General features: G+C 30.0%; 1 protein-coding gene across 1 annotated transcript in view; it reads left to right on the top strand.

Moving 5' to 3' along the window:
- The window catches only part of Nep5 (Neprilysin 5), a 43,966-nt gene that overhangs the window by 12,809 nt on the left and 11,658 nt on the right, over positions 1 to 19,499 (top strand). Inside the window, exons 2-5 of the mRNA XM_065502727.1 lie at positions 15,079 to 15,235; positions 17,803 to 17,900; positions 17,972 to 18,545; positions 18,684 to 18,966. Of these exons, the coding sequence (XP_065358799.1) occupies positions 15,079 to 15,235; positions 17,803 to 17,900; positions 17,972 to 18,545; positions 18,684 to 18,966 (1,112 nt within the window). The remainder of the gene's footprint in view (positions 1 to 15,078; positions 15,236 to 17,802; positions 17,901 to 17,971; positions 18,546 to 18,683; positions 18,967 to 19,499) is intronic.

Below are 19,499 nucleotides of genomic sequence, written 5' to 3'. Positions count from 1 at the left end.
AAGGACTTATCATATTATGGTGCTCTCGGCTTAAGGCTTATCATAATCTGAGAACAACATATTATGATAAAATTATTCATCATAAATATGGTTGCCACAAACATATATATGTTTACTGTAACCATATATATGGTTGAGACAATCATGTGAATCGTAAGTTAACCATATTATGGTTACCACAATCATGTAAATGGTTACTGTGACTATATATAGTTAAAAAACTTGTAACACTATATAAATGGTTACAGTAACCATGCCCAATTATATTTTTTCTCTGCGTGTAGACATAGGGCAAAGTATTGTATATCAGTAAATAGTATTTACTAAGTACAATAAAAAAATAAATTTAAATGAAAGTAGTTTCAGGAATATCAAACGGATATTTTTTCCAGAATACGCAGGTCTTCCTTCTCTCCATTTTTGTCTAAATTATATAACAAAGAATGCTTTTCAATCTGATCAGACGGCAGAAGATATAATTTTACCATATTTATGTGATGTTGTGCATATTAACATGATTAATTTCATTTATGTAAGAAAAAATAATTTAAAAATTTTTAAATTTCACACTTACGATGTCGCACGGGACCAACTTTATATGAATACCAAAATCATAAATGTTCTTATTTTTCTGTAAAGTTTATTTTATTTTAATTGTATTAAAAATCACTGTTTGGACTCAATATTTGATAACCTTTCTGCATGTACTTTCGACGCACTGATACCAAATGTTGTTTTTCAATGTCGCACGGGACATCGAAATATGTGATAATGCAAAGCAAATTTCTTATGCATTCTATTTTGACTCTTTGTACCCTCAGGAAGATTTTAGATATCAAAAGTCAATGCATAATGTCTCTCTTTAAGAACTTGTATCAAAACAAAATGTGCATTATAAATATTCAAATCAGAAAAGTTGCCCTTGCTCGACTTTGCATACGAATATGTGGAAATGGAAAATTTCTTTACATTATTTAAATTTGATTGTCTCTCTTTGAAAATAGGATAAAACAAAGCGTTTTCAAACACTTTTAATTTTCTGGTCTCGGTGAACCTTTCGGTGGAAATGCCCATATATAAAACTTATTTGGAGCTGAATTTGTGTAGATACATATATAAATTAAACATTTATGACCGATAATGTCCAATTTCGGGAGTACATTTGTATGGGGGTTAGGTGAAATAATGAACCGATTTCATCCAGTTTCAATAGGCTTGGTCCTTGGGCCGAAAAAAGTCTATGTACTAAATTTGATCGAAATATATTCAAAATAGAGACCTGTACTTTGCGAACAAGGTTTACATGGACAGCCAGCCAACCAGCCAGACGGACGGACATCGTTTAATCGACTCAAAAAGTGATTCTAAGTCGATCGGTATACTTTAAGGTGTGTGTTAGACTAATATTTTTATATATATATCATTATACCCTCCCCACTATGTTGGTGTAGGTATAAATATGTAGTTGTTGACTATAAAATTTCTAAATTTATCGGTCAGTCACCTTTAACCTGAGCACTCTTACCAATAGCGACGTTTAACTTAAATTAAGGAAAATCCAAAAGTGTAATTTCATTTCAACTATTAAAAAAATAATAAAATGTTAAACCCACATTTGAAAAATAAAACTAAACTTTGATTTTCATGCATGATTTGATTCTATTTTTACTACACGACAATTTAAGCCACAAACTGAAATTCTCATAAATAGCAAATTGTAATAGTACGAGTATTACATATTACATATTTCATTTTATAATTATTTTATAAAATATTAATAATTTTATCTTGTTGTTGTTGTAATTTTTTTGTTTGTTTGTTTTTTTATCTAAAACACGCTATTTTGCTAGTATATTTTAAATTTAAATATGAGCATAAACAAAAAGTACAATGAACTTTAAATTACATTCACACATTAGTTTGTCATATGTATATTTTTCAGTTTTTTTTTACATTTTTAATAATTTTAATGAAAAAGTTTTTACATGTGACAATAATAATGTTAAATAAAGTGTGGGATGTGAAGGTTTATTGAGTTGGCCTCACAATTACCATTAAAAGGATTTACACATTTGTATACATACATATATGTATGTATATTCCCTACTACTACCAGCACATTTAATACATATGTTAACTGGGGCTGATGGTGGGGATTATATTGCGCACCCTGAGCCTCTAACCATAGCTCGTGCATATAAAAACATGGCTAAAATAAACAAAACGAAACGACAGTGTGAGTGAGTTAAAACAAAAAAAAGACTATTTTAACCATAATGGTTAGTGGATAGTGACATGTGGAAAACAATATTTTATCAAGATGTTAATAAATGGCTGACAGCAGACAGCAGTTCGACTAAACGAACCAACCAACCGTAAGTACGGCCGTCTGACTGTGCGATTGACTGAACTGACGAATTTGTAAAGTGTCACAAAAACAAACTTTGGCGCTTGCTGCCCATCGACTAAATGCTTTTGTTTTGCTTTTAAATTCATATTGAAGTTTTTATACCCTACACCACCATAGTGGGGAGGGTATAATGCGCTTGTGCAGATGTTTGTAACGCCCACCTTAAAGTATACCGATCGACTTAGAATCACTTTCTCGATTAAACGATGTCCGTCCGTCCGTCCGTCCGTCTGGTCGGCTGGCTGGCTGGCTGTCCATGTAAACCTTGTGCGCAGAGTACAGAGTACAGGTCGCAATTTTCAAGATATTTTAATGAAATTTCGTACATATTATTTTTTGGCCTCAAGGCTGAAATTGGTCCATTATTTCACCTAGCCCCCATACAAATGTCCTCCCGAAATTGGACTTTATCGGTCATAAATGTTTAATTTATATACGTATCTCCACAAATTCCGCTCCACATAAGTTTTATATACATAAAATTCATGTCACCAAATTTGTTTACGATCGGTCCATAATTAGTCATATCTCCCATATAGACCCGCTTCCGAAAATCACTTTAACGTGCATAAATCGCTTAAAAATGTTGGTATACACACAAAATTCAACATAGTTAACTTTAATATAGACATAAATCACACGAACTAATTTCATGATGATCGGTCCATAATTGGTCATAGCCCCCATATAAGGCCCACTTCCGAAAATCACTCAAAAATATAAATTATTGAAATTTTAAAAGAAAAATGTTTTTGCTCTTTTACTTAGTGTAGGGTATTATATGGTCGGGCTTGACCGATCATACTTTCTTACTTGTTTTTTTATTATTGATGGGAGTGCGTGTGTGAATGTGTTGGCAGACATTTAAAATATCTATTTTTGAAATAATCAGATATAACAAGTAAGAGAGCTATATTCGGCTGTGCCGGATGGACATGCTGGATCGTCTTAGAATCCCATGAGGACCCAGAATATTTATGAAATATTTTGATGTGTTACGGTATAAAAATCAAAATCAATAAGCCTCAATATTTTTTTGGATGTTGGGTATAATAACAATGTGCTAGTTGAAAAAACTCTCAAGAGGTTAAACTAATTCGAGTACGCTGAGTATATACCGTTATTTCGAAAATGGAAATGCACAACATATCGAGCCCTTAGCGCCAAATTATGGTAAGCGACAAAACACAATTTTTTAAATTTATACATAGAATTAAAAATGTTATGATGCGATATAATATAATTTCGTTCAAGCTATTTTTTTTTTATTTTTCAAAAATATTTATAACTTTTGACAATTAAAAATTCATGGAATACTTTATTGAAAAATATGACCAAAAATGTTTTTTATTGAATTTTTGCATAGATAAAAATTTTTCGAATTGAAATAAAATTTTTATTTATGAATAGTTTTTAATGAAACTTCACAGTTATGTAGATTTTTCTATTTAAAATGGAAAAATAAAAACGAATTTTGAAATTTATTATCAGCAATTCCGAAAATTCCAAAAAAGAGTTGAAGAATTAAAAAAATGGGTTATCAGGTTATCAGAACCCTTTACAAAATAATTTGAAACATATTGGGTCATCTAAAATCGGTTACTATATTTTGATATCGTATATGCGATTTGAGAATTTTTGTCCTAAAATTGAATTTTACATAAAAATAGACTTTTTTGACTGGAACAATTTTTAATTTTTTTTTATTTAGAATATTTTTAAGTTTACGTAAAGTAAACTTAAAAATAAAAAAGTTAAAGGATAAATAAAGGAAATCTGGAGAAAATCGGGAAATATTTGGATACGCTGTTATGTCAAATAACTGGAGTAGTGTGGGTAAAAATGTTGAAAATTTCATTTTCATATGAGAATATCTCGTAAGCTACGACGGTTTTTTGTAGCGCTCAATGAGAAGATTCAATATGTGTAATTTTTTTGGATTCGGAACACAAACGAAGAAATAGTATCGTTTTAAAAACGTAACTTACCAGAGGTGTCTTACTTTGAGGAAGTTATTAACAATTTTGATATTTTGAGAACGCTAAATCATCACATAAAATTTTAATTTTTGCAATAACAAAAAAAATTTATAAAATGTCACTTACGACAATTTGGCGCTAAGGACTCGATATATTCGCAAAACTCAAAAACGGTTTAGTTTATTGAATAAACTGAAAAAAAACAGAAATTCCGCAATAAAATTACCATTAAGTGAGGCTTAACAGTTTTTTAATCTGCGCAGTCGTTTTAGAAATATAAATTTTTGGGCAAAAAAAATAATTTTGTTAGTGAAATTTCGAAATTTTTGTTTTTGAAATTGGAAAATGCGGAAAGAAATTTGTCCATTTTGCCATCGATAAAATGCAATTGCATACTCCGGCACTCAATATGCAGCCCCAAACACATCAGGTGTTGCAAATCTTCGGTTGATCCATAACTGTCCCAAACTTATAGCAACTCCTGCATTAGAGTGTCCCTTAATAGCACTTGGGGTCAAAATGATTGTGTTTTTCGTGATTTTAAAAGTTTAGGGTCATTTGAACCCCAAGTGCTCTTAAGGATTAATTTCCATTTTGTGCTATTATTGTAAATACTAGACTTCATGTTTTATTTTTCTTAAATTCCATAAAAATCGGCCCAAAAATATATAACATTTCGCTATCTTTCCATTAGAAATTCAAAATATTGAAAAATTTGACATTTGACCTTCACGATTTAAGGGTTAACGTTTTCCGATTTTAGTAAAATTTTCAGACTATATTAAGAATTACCTGGACTATAATATTCTGTGTAGATTTTAATTAAAATTATTAACAGTAAGGAAATTGGGCTCATTCGCCAAAATTTGGTCAAAAAATTAGTTTTTCTCGAAAATCGCAAAATTTATATCGAAGGTACCGAAAAACTTTAGGAGGTATTTACATACTTTTTTCACATTTTTATTCCCTATTATGTTGTAAATAAATCCACATGTGATGATCAAAAAATTTTGAAATTTGTTTAACAACTTTTTTAAAAATTTTAAATTGGAGTTTTGAAACTGTCGTTAAAAAAAATATTTTGTTTTGGTTATACCTGAGAATAGGTTAACAGCATGCTATGAAGATAAAAACTCATACTCAAGTAAATATGGATATATTTTAAGTAGGAATAAACTTTTGTTTTAATATTTCTCAAAATATGTTAATTTTGTTTCTACATTTCTAGTTCTAGTGGTCTGAGATACGTAATGGCCTGGCGATTTTTTAATAACTTTAACATTTTTTAACCAATTTTTGTCTTTTGGATCTTATTAGAACTGAATTACGCACACATTTCGATTGTTTTAAATTAAATTGCAAAAGTAATTATTTAATGGCAAAATGGTAATAAATTTAATAAAAACTGAAAAAAATGCATTTTTTCCCCTTGTAAATGCACCTCAAAACTAAATCGAAAGTCGGCACGGGTTGCCCTTCTTAGAACAAGCTAAACATTTTTTTGGTATTATTTTAGGTCACAAAAGTTTTCAGCGGGTTCCGTGTCAACATTTCAAAAAATTTAATTCTAAGGGACACTCTATCCTGCATAGAGCCCAGACTTTAATGTAATTGAGCATCTTTGGCATGAATTAGCTAGGAGAGTGCATCAAATAAAAATTAACACGTTAGTTCAGATAAAATAGTCCTTACTGGAAGCATGGACCTCAAAAGAGCCGGAAGTATGCCAAAACTTGGTAAAATTGATTCAAAGTCGATTATATACAGGTCATTCGAGACAACAGAGGATATGCAACTAAATATTTATCGCACACTTTCGAATACCTATTTCACTTTGTGCGATTTTGTGTTTGGCGCAAGAAAGCTTTACAGTTTCAATTATGCAAATTATAGTTTTTGTTATTTTTTAGAAATATAGGTATGTGAAGTGTAAAAAGAAACGAAAAAAACAATTTTTTAGGTCTTGCTGAGTACATTACAAATTGTTTCAAATTCAGAAGTTATTCTATAAAAACCGTTTTCAGTGATGTTCGTCAACTTATCGACATGTAACTTAGTCAGTTTTTGTCCGACTTTAAATGTTTTAACAGGTTTGGAAAAAAAAACTGATTACGCTTTAAAATGACGTGCTGTTTTTGATACATTTGTTAATTATAGGTATTGTTTTTGTTAATAATATCTAAAAGAAAAACAAAATTTATCAACTTTTTGGAATTTAGTCGCTTTTCATTGATATGGAAATTTTGTTCTTAAGAAAACATGGTTTTAATTATTCAAATCGGAAGAAAATTGTAAAAGTTATTCAACTTTTCATTAATACCTTATTTATTGTGTTATTAAAAAAAAAAACAAAAAACTGTACAAAAAAAATATTTGTAATTTTTTTTTTCGAAAAAGTTTAATAACTTTTGCAAATATAAACCAATTGTAACAAGTAATATCGCATATTTGTCTATATAAAAATGTATTTTAAAAACGGTTCAAAAAAAATTGGTTTTCATAGAAAAAAATTAAAATAACTATTTTTGAATTTGAAAAATTATGGAAAAAAAAATATATAGTGAAACTTTTTATAACAACTTACACAATGAATGCTTAATTCTTTGCCTATCCATAATTGATTAAAATTTTAAAATCGGTCTAGAAATGTGTGAATTAGAGGTACTAAAGTACTACGACCTACCCCAAAAAACCGTTTTAACAAAGTAAATTTTTGCCCTAAAAAAGTTTCTTTTTACAGTTTTTCGTATATATATCACGGAAATAATAGGTCGCTTAATATTATTATTTAGTTGGGGTTTACCGAATTGACATTTAACAAGTAAGAGTGCTATATTCGGCTGTGCCGAATCTTATATACCCTTCACCAAATTATAAATATTTTTAGGTAAACAAAATTTTTTTTCCAGTTGTTTTTTTCATTTTTTGGGAAAAAAATTTTTTCGATTGTTATTTAAAATTTTTTTTTTAATTTAAGTTTTTTTTTAAATTTTAAAATTATTTTTTTTTAAATATTATTTTTTTTTTAAATTTTTGGTTTTTTAAATTTTTCTTTTGAAAAAAAAAATTCGGGTTAAAATTTTTTTTTCGGATTTTGACCCATTGTAGGTCCAACTTACTATGGTCTTATATACGTCGTTGCAAATATCTTTGAAATATCTATCATTAGATATCCATATTTTCTATATTAATGTCTTAGTAATCCAGATATAGGTCAAAAATCGAGGTTGTCTTGGTTTTTTCCTCATATATCAGCCATTTGTGGACGGATTTTGGTGATTTTAAATAGCAAAATTCTCGAAAGCATGTTTGACAGAATTATTGAAGTTTTGGATCCCGAAGATATCTGGGGTCTTCAGAAAATTGATTTCAACAGACAGACGGACATGGCTTAATCGACACCGCTATCTATAAGGATCCAGAATATATATACTTTATAGGGTCGGAAATGAAAAATGTAGAAATTACAAACGGAATGACAAACTTATATATACCCTTCTCACGAAGTTGAAGGGTATAAAAAGACATATGGAAAACTGCACGATCTAGGAATAAAAGTGAATAATCTTCAATGCCAAAATGGACCGGTGCGAATTATTCCATAAAACTCTAGTAGAATAAAGGCTTTGGTATTTTCAAGTATAGAATTGATTTTGGCTTTGAAAGGATACACAACAATAGTTCTTGGTAACAATGACAGAAATTTTAATTTTCAAGCATTCCGTCATTATATTTTTTTACAAATTATTTGTATAAACTTTTATATTTTGTAAATAACAAGGCATCAAATGACGACTTTATATATATAGTATATGTAAATATAACATATAATAAAGGATCGAAGAAATTAATTCTTAATTCCAAATAAAAATAAATTTTATCTCTTAACGATTCAGTTTCAATTCATTTTGTAAATCAATGAGAAAAAACATTTTAACTCAATTTGTAGTAGATTTGAATCAACACAAATTTAATCATTCAAAGTTTGAATAAATTCTGTTATTAATTAACTTCAAATTGAAATTTATGAAATGAATTAAGTTCAAATTGAATTAATTAATACGAAGCTTTATATATAACTAGCTAAAACCCGGTGTGCTTCGCTACCCGTACCGTAAAGATTTTAAATATATTTAGTCTATCTAAAATTAGTTTCTGTTCATGTGAAAAACATGGATTTTCTAGATTTAGTCTGCAAACTTGCAAAGACTGACGTTGAGCTTTATCAATTATCATTGCAAATACTAAGCAAATAGGAAACTGCAATCGAATAAAATCAAATGGCATTTCCGAAGTTATAATTCCCAGTTATAAAGGTCGCTCCGATTAGATTCTTCATTAATTGCCTTACTGTAAGTTGAGTGCCATTACAAATACGCAAACAATCATACAAACAAACTAACACACATTGACTTTTATATATATATATAAGGGTTTCAAATGTATACATACAAATTTTAACATTTACTTAATATTTTTGGTAGTCCGCGCATTTCTGTACTAAATATTAACATTGATAGCTGCTATAGCTGTCCCTATATACAATTTTTCATCACATCTATGGGAGGTGCCACGCCCACTATTGCTATTTTGCCCATTTTTGGCCTAAATAAGTAGTTCATACAAAATTTGAACGCTTTACATACTACAATTATACAGATAGATATGAATTTTAGTATTTAGATTGTTTGGGATGTGCCACGCCCACTATTTTAGTCCGCCCATTCTTGTCCTAAATATTAAAATTGATGGTAGAATATCCGTACAAAATGTATGGATTCTATCTCTTATTGTATCCCATATATTAGATTTTTTAAATAATCATCATATGGGAGGTGCCACGCCCTCTGTGGCTACTACTCCCATAAATATTTAAACAAACAGTGGAATTGCTCATGCAAAATTTGAGGACTATAGCTATTATAGTTTCCTAAATATTTGATTTTTAAAATTAACTTTGTATGGGAGGTACCACGCCCACTTAAAATTTCAAAACAAAAAGTAGCCTATAGCTCCTTCCAGACATACATAAATATACTGTAAAAATTTCAAGCAAATCGGTTCAGCCGTTTAGCCGTCTATAGATCCCAAACTAATAATAATAAACATACATACATACAGACACACATTCACTTTTATATATATAGATGATTATAACACTAAGTTTTTATATGAAATTTTGCTATAATATTCATAATTCACAGTATTATATATTTCGAGAATAGCCGGGTACCCGGGAATTTAGAGAAACATTTTCCCGTTTCCTGGGAATGAAAAAAGGTCTGGAAATTAAAAACCCTAATAATGAAGCAAATTTCGGTAGCGAAATAAAAATAATTTTTCAAGTACATTTCTGGTTGGATTATTCACTTAAGTTATTGTTTTATTACTAACGATTATTGAGTTGTTAAATTCTAGATTTTAAAATTTTTACTTAAACGACTAAACTTGTAAGAAATAATTATTTTACATTCTGTGTTTATGTTTGTCGATTTGATGAATATAAATATTTATTGCCCCAATACATATCTATAAATGTTCAGTTGTTGAGGACGCCTTTTTCCGATAGTTGAGTTTTATTAAAATAAATGTCTACGAATTCCTGATATGCCAAAGGGCTGAATTAGTGATTGAATTGAAATGGAAATTGAGTAGCCATATGTTTAAATGAAATCACATACATAATATTTACTACCCAGCAGTATTAAATATAGCAATTGTTATCGCATCATAATTTACTGTGATCGTTGCAACTAGTAACTAATGGTATATAAAATTATAAAGAGAAACTCCAATTGTTGCCTCTGCATTAGATTTTACTAACAAATTTTGAAAGAATTTCAAAAATCGAAAGGTAGCTGTAATTTTTTTACATCATCAAGCTCACCTATACCAAATTTGTTAAAAGTTGGTACACAGGTCTTTTATGGGCATATAAAATTTTAAGTTCATACAAATTAAAAATTCGCTTTGGTTTGTCATTTTGTTATATTGAGGTTCAAATTTTAAATAAGAATGGTGTAAAATTGCACAACTTCAATGTTATATAACTTTAGAACCTTATAATAGAGGAAAATCTTTAAAAAAAATGATATACTTTGTTTAAGGATGATTTTCTATGCTATATTCTGTTTTGCTGAGAAATGGATTTCTAGAAATAGTTCTAAAGTTACCAGCAGTTTTACTTTAGGTATTTTGCATCTAATTAACTTGAGCGAATTTCGAAATTCTGGAGAAATCCAAAGTTTGTATGGACATGAAAAACATGTATACTAAATATTATAGAATTGAGAAAAGTAAAGGTTCAAAAATAAATTTTATTTGACCGACATTTTTCTTTTCGTCCCCCATACAAAACTATTATTTTTTGTATAAATGTATGTAAGCGATACCACTATTCGATATAGATGCAACTAGTAATTGGTTGTAAAGAGAGTATAAATTGAAAATATTCATCGCAGTATTTGGCATAAAGAAATAAGTAAGAAAGTAGGTCGGTCAAGCCCGACTATATAATGCCCTATACTAAGTAAATGAGCAAAAATATTTTTCTTTTAAAATTTCAGTAATTTATTTTCGTGAATGATTTTCGGAAGAGGGCCTTATATGGTAGCTATGAGTAACACAGTACAACATTTATCAGTTCATTGCTTTGGGACTCAATTCTGACAATTGCACGTGAAAGTAGCCCCAAAAATAAGAACTTCTGCATCATTAGTTTTGTCAAGTTGGCTGCCGTAATAATTTAATGGCCATACGATTTTTTTTCTTCAAGGTGGATTTTTATCACTTTTTCTATATTTTAGCACGGTTATATCTCGTATACCGTACGGAATATCTCTTTTGTGGCTGAAGCAAAGTTGTAGATATTGAATAGTAGAAGAAAAATAGTAAAAGAAAAATCGCAAAAATGTACATTTATGTGTGATTTATGCAGTAGGCGGAAAGTGATTCTGAGTAAATCGGTATAATTTAAGGTGGGTGTTAAACAAATATTTTTGGACGTTACAAATATCAGCACTAACCCAATATACCCTTCCCACTATGGTGGTGTAGGGTATAAAAATACCATATTAGTACATATATTGAAATGTTCCAAAGAAACGAATTTTGAGATTGTGTTTTTAAAACGCAATCTCCAGTGTGTTTCACTTTTAACAATTTTAAGGAGTTTTGCTTACATATGTATATATGTATAATTTTAAGAATTTTTTTTAGTAGTTCACACACTTTTCAATGAAGAACTAGTTCAATGGACTGCAGGGTATTAATGCATACACATGTTTATACATATGTTTATTAGAATGCTCCAAAAAAATAAAATTGCAAATTTTGACCGTCCCACCCACTAGAATTGTATTGTAGAAACACGTTGTGTAAAATATTAGGATGATAGGATAACTTTAACTTCAGCGCAATGATGCTGAAGTTTTCAGGTGCATTTACAAGGAAAAAAATGCAATTTTTTTCAGTTTTTGTAAAAACTTTGCCATTAAATAATTACTTTTGCAATTTAATTTAAAAGAATCGAAATGTGTACGTAATTGTCGTTCTAATGAGACATAAAAAACAGAAATCGGTTAAAACATTTTAAAGTTATTAAAAATTAGCCAGGCCATTAACGTGTTTCACGACACTAGAACAAAAAATTTAGGAACAAAATTAACATATATTGAGAAATATTAAAATAAAAGCTTATTTTTATTTAAAATATATCCATTTATTTACTTGTATACAAGTATATACATATATTTGAGTTTTTGTCTTCCTACGATACCGTTAAACAATTCGCAGGTATGACCAACAAATTTCACAATTTTTTTCTCATCACATGGTGATTTATTGAGAATATAATTGGGAATAAAAATATGAAAAAAGTATGACAATTCATTCTATAGTTTTTCCGTACCAGCGATTTAAATTTTGCGATTTTCGAGAAAAACTTATTTTTTGTCCATTTTTTGACGAATGAACCGAATTTCCTTACTGTTATGAATTTTAAGTAGAACTTAAGGCCCAACTATAATATGCATAAGCTAGCTTAAGGTAATGTCAAAACCGAACGAAAAGTCTGTCAAATGCTTAAGGAAATTCAAAGAAACTTTTAGGTGGCTATAATGTACTTACGTGCATTCAAAACTATTTAGCCCCATTTGAACATTTATGTGCAACTTGCAATTAAAAAAATACGTATTTCTTATTATTTTATCAAAATATATACATTTTCTTCATCCTTTTCATTTATTTCTTTATTTTCTTTGTATAAAATAAATAAACAGCTGATTCCGTACGGAATGTGCGACCAGCTTCGCACTTTGCTTAAGCAAATAAAATTCGACGAAACTTGACGAAACTCTCTTAAGTACATTATAGTTTGTCACATACGTTTTATATGTATTCGCACATTTGCTTAAGCTGACTTAAGCTAGTGTATGCATATTATAGTTGGGCCTTTATTCAGAATATTATAATCCAGGTAATTCTTAATATAGTCTAAAAGTTTTACTAAAATTGGAAAACGGTAAGCCTTAAATCATGAAGGTCAAAGGTAAAATTTTTCAATATTTGTAATTTCTCATAGAAACATTGCGAAATGTTATAAATTTCTGGGCCGATTTTGATGAAACTTAAGAATAATATAACATAAAGTCTAGTATTTATAATAACAGCACAAAAATGGAAATTCACCCTTAATTGCACTTGGTATGAATTTCAAGGTACAGGCCGCACAGTGGTATGGGTTCATAAATTTTTTTTTGCAAAAAGTAGAAGGAGTGCTCTTCTGATAATACAATTTTGTATTCTTGGCTAGTTTCATATAGAAAAGCTATATATTAAAAATAATGTTCCAAGGGACCAGATATCATACTACAAAGTATGAAGAAAATCAGTCCATATTTGAACCTAGTCCTCATATAGGTTCCTTTATGAAAATAGTTTTATCGCTCAAAACTCACCTAAAAATAATAGTATCGTGATGAAATTCGACATAAATAAGTTTTATAGAACCCAAATCAATCTGTTAAGTTTCATAAGAATAAGTGAGTTTTATCACAACATTTATAAGTTTGTTCAGCGATCGAAAAAAGTCGCAGAATTTTTTTACATAAAATGAAAGAAAATATTTCAAACTTTCATTTAGTAGTAGTACTAACACGGAGGTAGACCGACCTAACTTATTTTTTTTCTAATGAAAACTGCAAACGCAAAATTTTTTGGAACCATTTTGATTTGCTCAGATCTCTTAAACTATATATATGTAATTTAAATATTTTTTAAATTTAAAATACTATATTTTAATAAAAATGCTCCAAAAGTATTGGTAGTTGAACCATATTTATTGTATAAACAGCTGAAATGTAGTAAAATTTTAATCAGTTTTCGTTGTATAATATTTAGATAACTTTACCACCTTTTTTTTATACAAAATTTTATTTTTTTTCGAAAACAGCTACTACTAATGAAACATTTCTCTACAGAATTGCATCATTAGATTACTAAACAAGTAAAAAAGTATGGTCGGTCAATTATACCCTACACCAAGTAAATATGCAAAAATATTTTTCTTTTAAAATATCAATAATTTATATTCATGACTGATTTTCGGAAGTGGGCCTTATATGGGAGCTATGATCAGTTATAGACCGATCACCATGAAATTAGGTCGTGTGATTTGGTTACAAGAATTTCGTATATATAAAACTTATTTGGAGCGAAATTTGTGTAGATACCTATATAAATTAAACATTTATGACCGATAAAGTCCAATTTCGGGAGGACATTTGTATGGGGGCTAGGTAAAATAATGGACCGATTTCAGCCAGTTTTAATAGGCTTGGTCCCCAAAATTGCGACCTGTACTTTTCGCACAAGGTTTACATGGACAGACAACCAGCCAGCCAGACGGACGGACGGACATCGTTTAATCGACTCAGAAAATGATTACAAGTCGATCGGTCGTTACAAACATCTGCACAAACGCATTATACCCTCCGCACTATGGTGGTGTAGGGTATAAAAATAACTGTAAAAAATATACTTTTTGCCAAATAAAATACCACTGTGGGCCGTCCCCTCCTTAGAATTGTTCTAATGGGGGGACTGCCTGTACCTGCAATTTTTTTTCATCCATACAATCTTGGAGCACTAAATATAAATACGCTGAGAAATAATCTAAGTATACATATCTAAGTATATGTATCTAAATATATATATTAGGCCGGGTCGAATTGTACGGACGATAAAAATCGTAAAGTAAAAAATCGTTTAGCAAGAAAGTTCTAAGAAAGTTTCCTCAAGAAACCATAGGTCTAAAATCAAATCCTATCTTGCGCATTTCGACTTTTATTCAATGATATTTCGGCATATATGTTTTTTTATTAGTTTTTTTATTGGATAAAAGTCGAAATGCGCAAGATAGGATTTGATTTTAGACCTATGGTTTCTTAGGGGAAAATTTCTTAGAATTTTCCGTAGAATGCGTTTCTGCTATACGATTTTTTATGAACAAAATCGACCCAGCCTAATGTATATACTTTCTATTCATTATTTCCATTATTTGTTTATTGTTGTAGTCAGTCAGTGGCTGACCAAAGGCAACAACAAAATAACAATAATAACGTGAAATAATAGTAATAATACTAACAATAACAGTATTTTCCATACGAATAATTGTAATACAATTTTTAGGCAATTTGAGCATTCAATCCACGGTTTCTGGTCGAAATTCAACAAGAGGACATAGTGCCGCCAGCGCAGACCATGTCAATCAAAATAATAATGGCGCGAAATCACCACCTGCACTGCATCACTATCCAAACAATAATTTAATAGGGGTGGAATCCAGGTGAGTAGTGGTGAGATAGAAGTACCAACAAAGTACACATACACAATTTCTAACAAAATACTTGTAGTTCTACTTTAACACTCATGTAATTGCATTTTAATTGTTATGTTATTTATCGGGGGAAATTTACCAGTTAAATGTATATACATACAAATGTATGTATATTCAAATTATTTTTGATTTGTAGTATTATTTTTGATTTTTTTTTTTTTTGACAACTCACTATTGGTTTAGTATTATACTATCAAATATACAAGGACTTCTCTACATTATTAGTTTAGTTGTGGGAATATTTTTATTAATAACACATACAGTGGCAGCCAGCTAAGTAGGGAAAAATATTTGAATGAATTGAACTACTCCCAATGACATGTCATGACATGCCCATGTTAAATTCGCCTGTCAAAACCATTGCAAGTAAATAGTCGGTTGCTAAGGAGTGAGAACGAAAAAGCCTTAACACACGTTTTTGAAAAGTATGTCAGTTATTATGCTTAATGTCAATTATGTTCATTTGTTGTTATTATTATTGAAATGAGTAACGAGAATAAAGTGCGTACTAAAATTATTAAATATTTTCAACAAAACCCACTTGGTCATACAAAAAGTTGGCTAAACAATCAAAGGTCTGTCGTCAAACTGATTGCAATATTATTAAACAGTATTGGCAGAAATTGTCCGTTGATAGAAAACCTGGATCAGGTAGAAGCATGTGATGTTTCTGAAGTCAATAAATAGAAAGCATTTTCAAAAGAGCTCTCAACACATCCGGTAGGAAAGCAGTCCGGTTAGCTCAGTACTCGGACTATTTGGTATGAAGCCAATGCAGGTTTAAAAACATAAGGTTAAAAAAGTTCCTGACAGGAAATAAAACTCATTTTATGTAAATTAGCTTGCCGATGGTCAGATCATTACAATTTCTAAAGCACCTTGCATTGCAATTGAATAAATTGTCATTAAAATAAAAACAAGTGGGATTTTAATTTGCGATTGTTTGATTCCTATTATTAAATTGTTGTTGTTTTTCTTTCTTAAACAAATAAATTACTACACTCATTATATCAGACAGACTCAATAAAGAAAAATACTGAAAAAAGTAGAAAATAAAGCAAAAGAGTCTTATTTTCTGACGGGAAAAATAAAACTCCTTAAATGACTTTTATTTTATGGGGGAAAAAATAAAAGTCCTCAAATGAGTTTTTTTTTCTGACGGAAAAAATAAAAGTCCTCAAATGAGTTTTTTTATGACGGATATTTAAAACTCTTTTTTTAAATTGTTGTTGTTTTTCTTTCTTAAACAAATAAATTACTACACTCATTATATCAGAAAGACTCAATAAAGAATAATACTGAAAAAAGTAGAAAATAAAGCAAAAGAGTCTTATTTTCTGACGGGAAAAATAAAACTCCTTAAATGACTTTTATTTTATGGGGGAAAAAATAAAAGTCCTCAAATGAGTTTTTTTTCTGACGGAAAAAATAAAAGTCCTCAAATGAGTTTTTTTTGACGGATATTTAAAACTCTTTTTTTTAAGAGTTTTACGCGAACTTTTATTTTTATGTTGAAAAATTACTGTTAACTGTGGAGTTGGGATCATTTTTTAATATCACCATAGATTCTGAAATCACTCTAACATAGTGATTTTTTGATTTCAAATTTTCTGGATAACCGTTATTTACGGTCCCTGATATTTTTATGTTGCTGATGCTCGAGGAAATGTTGTAGAAAAATTTAGGACCCCAAAGTTCTTGGTATGGCAAGCAATATGCAGTTGCGGCAAAAGAAGCCAAACATTTGTTACAAAGGACTCTATAAATACCGAAATTTACATCAAGGAATGTTTACAAAAAAGGATACTTCAATTCATAAGACGACTTCTTTACACACATTATTTTTGGCCTGATTTGGCATCCTGTCATTATGGTAATGTGGAATTTGTACCGGTAGAGGCAAATCCATTTTTTTATTAATATTTATGAATGTTAAGATTTTTTCGATCTCAGTTCTTAGTGGCTAAGGAATTTCACAACATGTAACAAGTTCCATGGATGACAGTGCAGTAGTTAAATAGTGTAAAGTTGTAGTGTTGAGGGATTAGAACAGTGATCAGCACCCATTGGCCACTTCGAGTTGGCGGTACTAGGTGCGTGATAGTCTTCCTTTTCTACGGCTTCATTGCGGGTTCCATTCGATAGCTTGGCTTGTCAATGAGCTTTCGTATAGTATGCCCTAGCCAGCGCCATTTGCTTTCTCGGATCTCGATGTGTACGGGGATTTATGAAGACCTGTTGCGAGTTAACATCCTTCTGCACTGCATTCCAAAATTCACATCTATTAAGAAGAGATGATTTTTTATGGAAGAATTAAATAATTATGTTTAGCTTGGTTCTTTTCGAAAAATGTTCTGATCGCCATATGAATGCGGTTTCTTACGTCGTCTGCATATCAACCTGTTGCCTCTGTACAACGTATTATTTTTCATGTAGAGCTAGACATAATGAGATAGATATTTTGGCCATAAACAACAGAATCAAATTTTAATATATTATAATTATCTATCTTTCAGATTTCGCCGAAAATACTACAACAAGACTTTATTTATTTTGCTCATAGTGTTGATAATCTTATTGATAATAGCTATCATAGTTTTAAGTGTTTTATTGAGTAAGTACTCTGATCCGCTTAATTAAAAATCTCTGATATTAATTTATTTCAAATGACATTTATGTCATCAGGTAAAAATTCTATTAGTACAATTTGTCGCTCCAACGAATGTCTGCGGACAGCGTCAAGCTTAATCTACTCAATGGACGAAGAGACTGATCCCTGTGAGGACTTTTATCAATTTACCTGTGGACGCTGGTCCGATGAGCATCCACGACCCGATTCCGTAACATCAAACGATTGGTTTCGTGAACGGCAGGCACGCATAATGCGACAATTACGTCAGTTTTTAAGACAAAACGTAAGCGATACTGAACCTGAGGCAGTGGCCAAGGCGAAATCAATGTATAAAGCCTGCATGGATACTCAGAAACTGGAGGAAAGAGGAATGGAACCGTTAGTGCACTTTCTAAATGAATTTAAATTACCTTTAATACCTAGTGGCCTTAATATAACTTTAAGTCCCGACAGCGCTAAGAAATACAATCAAAGTGGAAAGTTCAATTGGCTACAGTCAATGGTGTTTATAAAGAAATTTTTATCTATGGATTTAATAATCGGTTTTGATATATTTGCTGATCCATTGAATCGTACAATTAATCGTATTGCCTTGGGAACACCGGAAACTGACTCAGCACTGCCGTTGTAAGTTGTGGGTGTTTTTTTTTTAGATCATTAGCACTAACTGTACGTCTTAGTTTTAATAATTGTCAGTTAAAAATGTAACCAAATTTAATATTGTGGTTTTATTTTACTAATAATTAATTAATTATTTAATCCCAGCAACAATGATGATGTTCACAAAATTTTATACAAAGTCCGGAAAAAATTCATTCTGGACGATGATGATGACGACGATGAAAACGATATCGAGGGTCGTGAGGAGGAAGAGGAGGAGGCTGCTAAACAAACTTCTAGTGGCTTGAAAGCATATGTATCGTATGTTAAGAAAGTTGTGGAAATTTATATTCTATATTTGGATCCGGATGCTAATCCAGAGGATACAGAAGATAATGTTGCTGAGATGACCATGAATGCTGTTAAGGTGGCCAGACAAATTTATAAGGTAGAAATTAATTCAATTTTGTGAGACTATACCAATATCTATACATACAAACATACTTATTTGACATCCCAAATCCATTCGTTTAGTTTTTAAAAACACTGAAGATGTATTAACAACCCTAAACAACATTCATCACAGAAAGACACAACTAGGGTTTTTATCCCAGAAATTTTGTAATTTTTTTACTGCCCGATTCCTGGAATTTTTAGTGGGGATTCCCGGTAATTAAAAACTGACGAAACTACAAAGAAAACAAGTTAGTTTTTCCAAAAAAATAAACGTGAACAGTTTTTCGTTTATATCTCGGCCATAGATAATATTGAATTCACTCCTTTTACTAAAAGGTTTTAGAAAATGTTTTTCAATTAATTTTGTAAATAAAACTGAATGAAGGAAAAACATTTCAACTTAATTTGTGGTAGATTTGAATCAACAAAAATTTAATCATTCAAAGTTTGAATAAATTCTGTTATCAGTTAACTGCAAAATTAATTAAATTTTAATTAAGCTCTTGAATGAAGCTAAAGAATTAT

The sequence above is a fragment of the Calliphora vicina genome, chromosome 1, assembly GCF_958450345.1.
Source record: "Calliphora vicina chromosome 1, idCalVici1.1, whole genome shotgun sequence".
Lineage (NCBI taxonomy): Eukaryota > Metazoa > Arthropoda > Insecta > Diptera > Calliphoridae > Calliphora > Calliphora vicina.
This window is presented reverse-complemented; position numbering and strand designations above follow the sequence as displayed.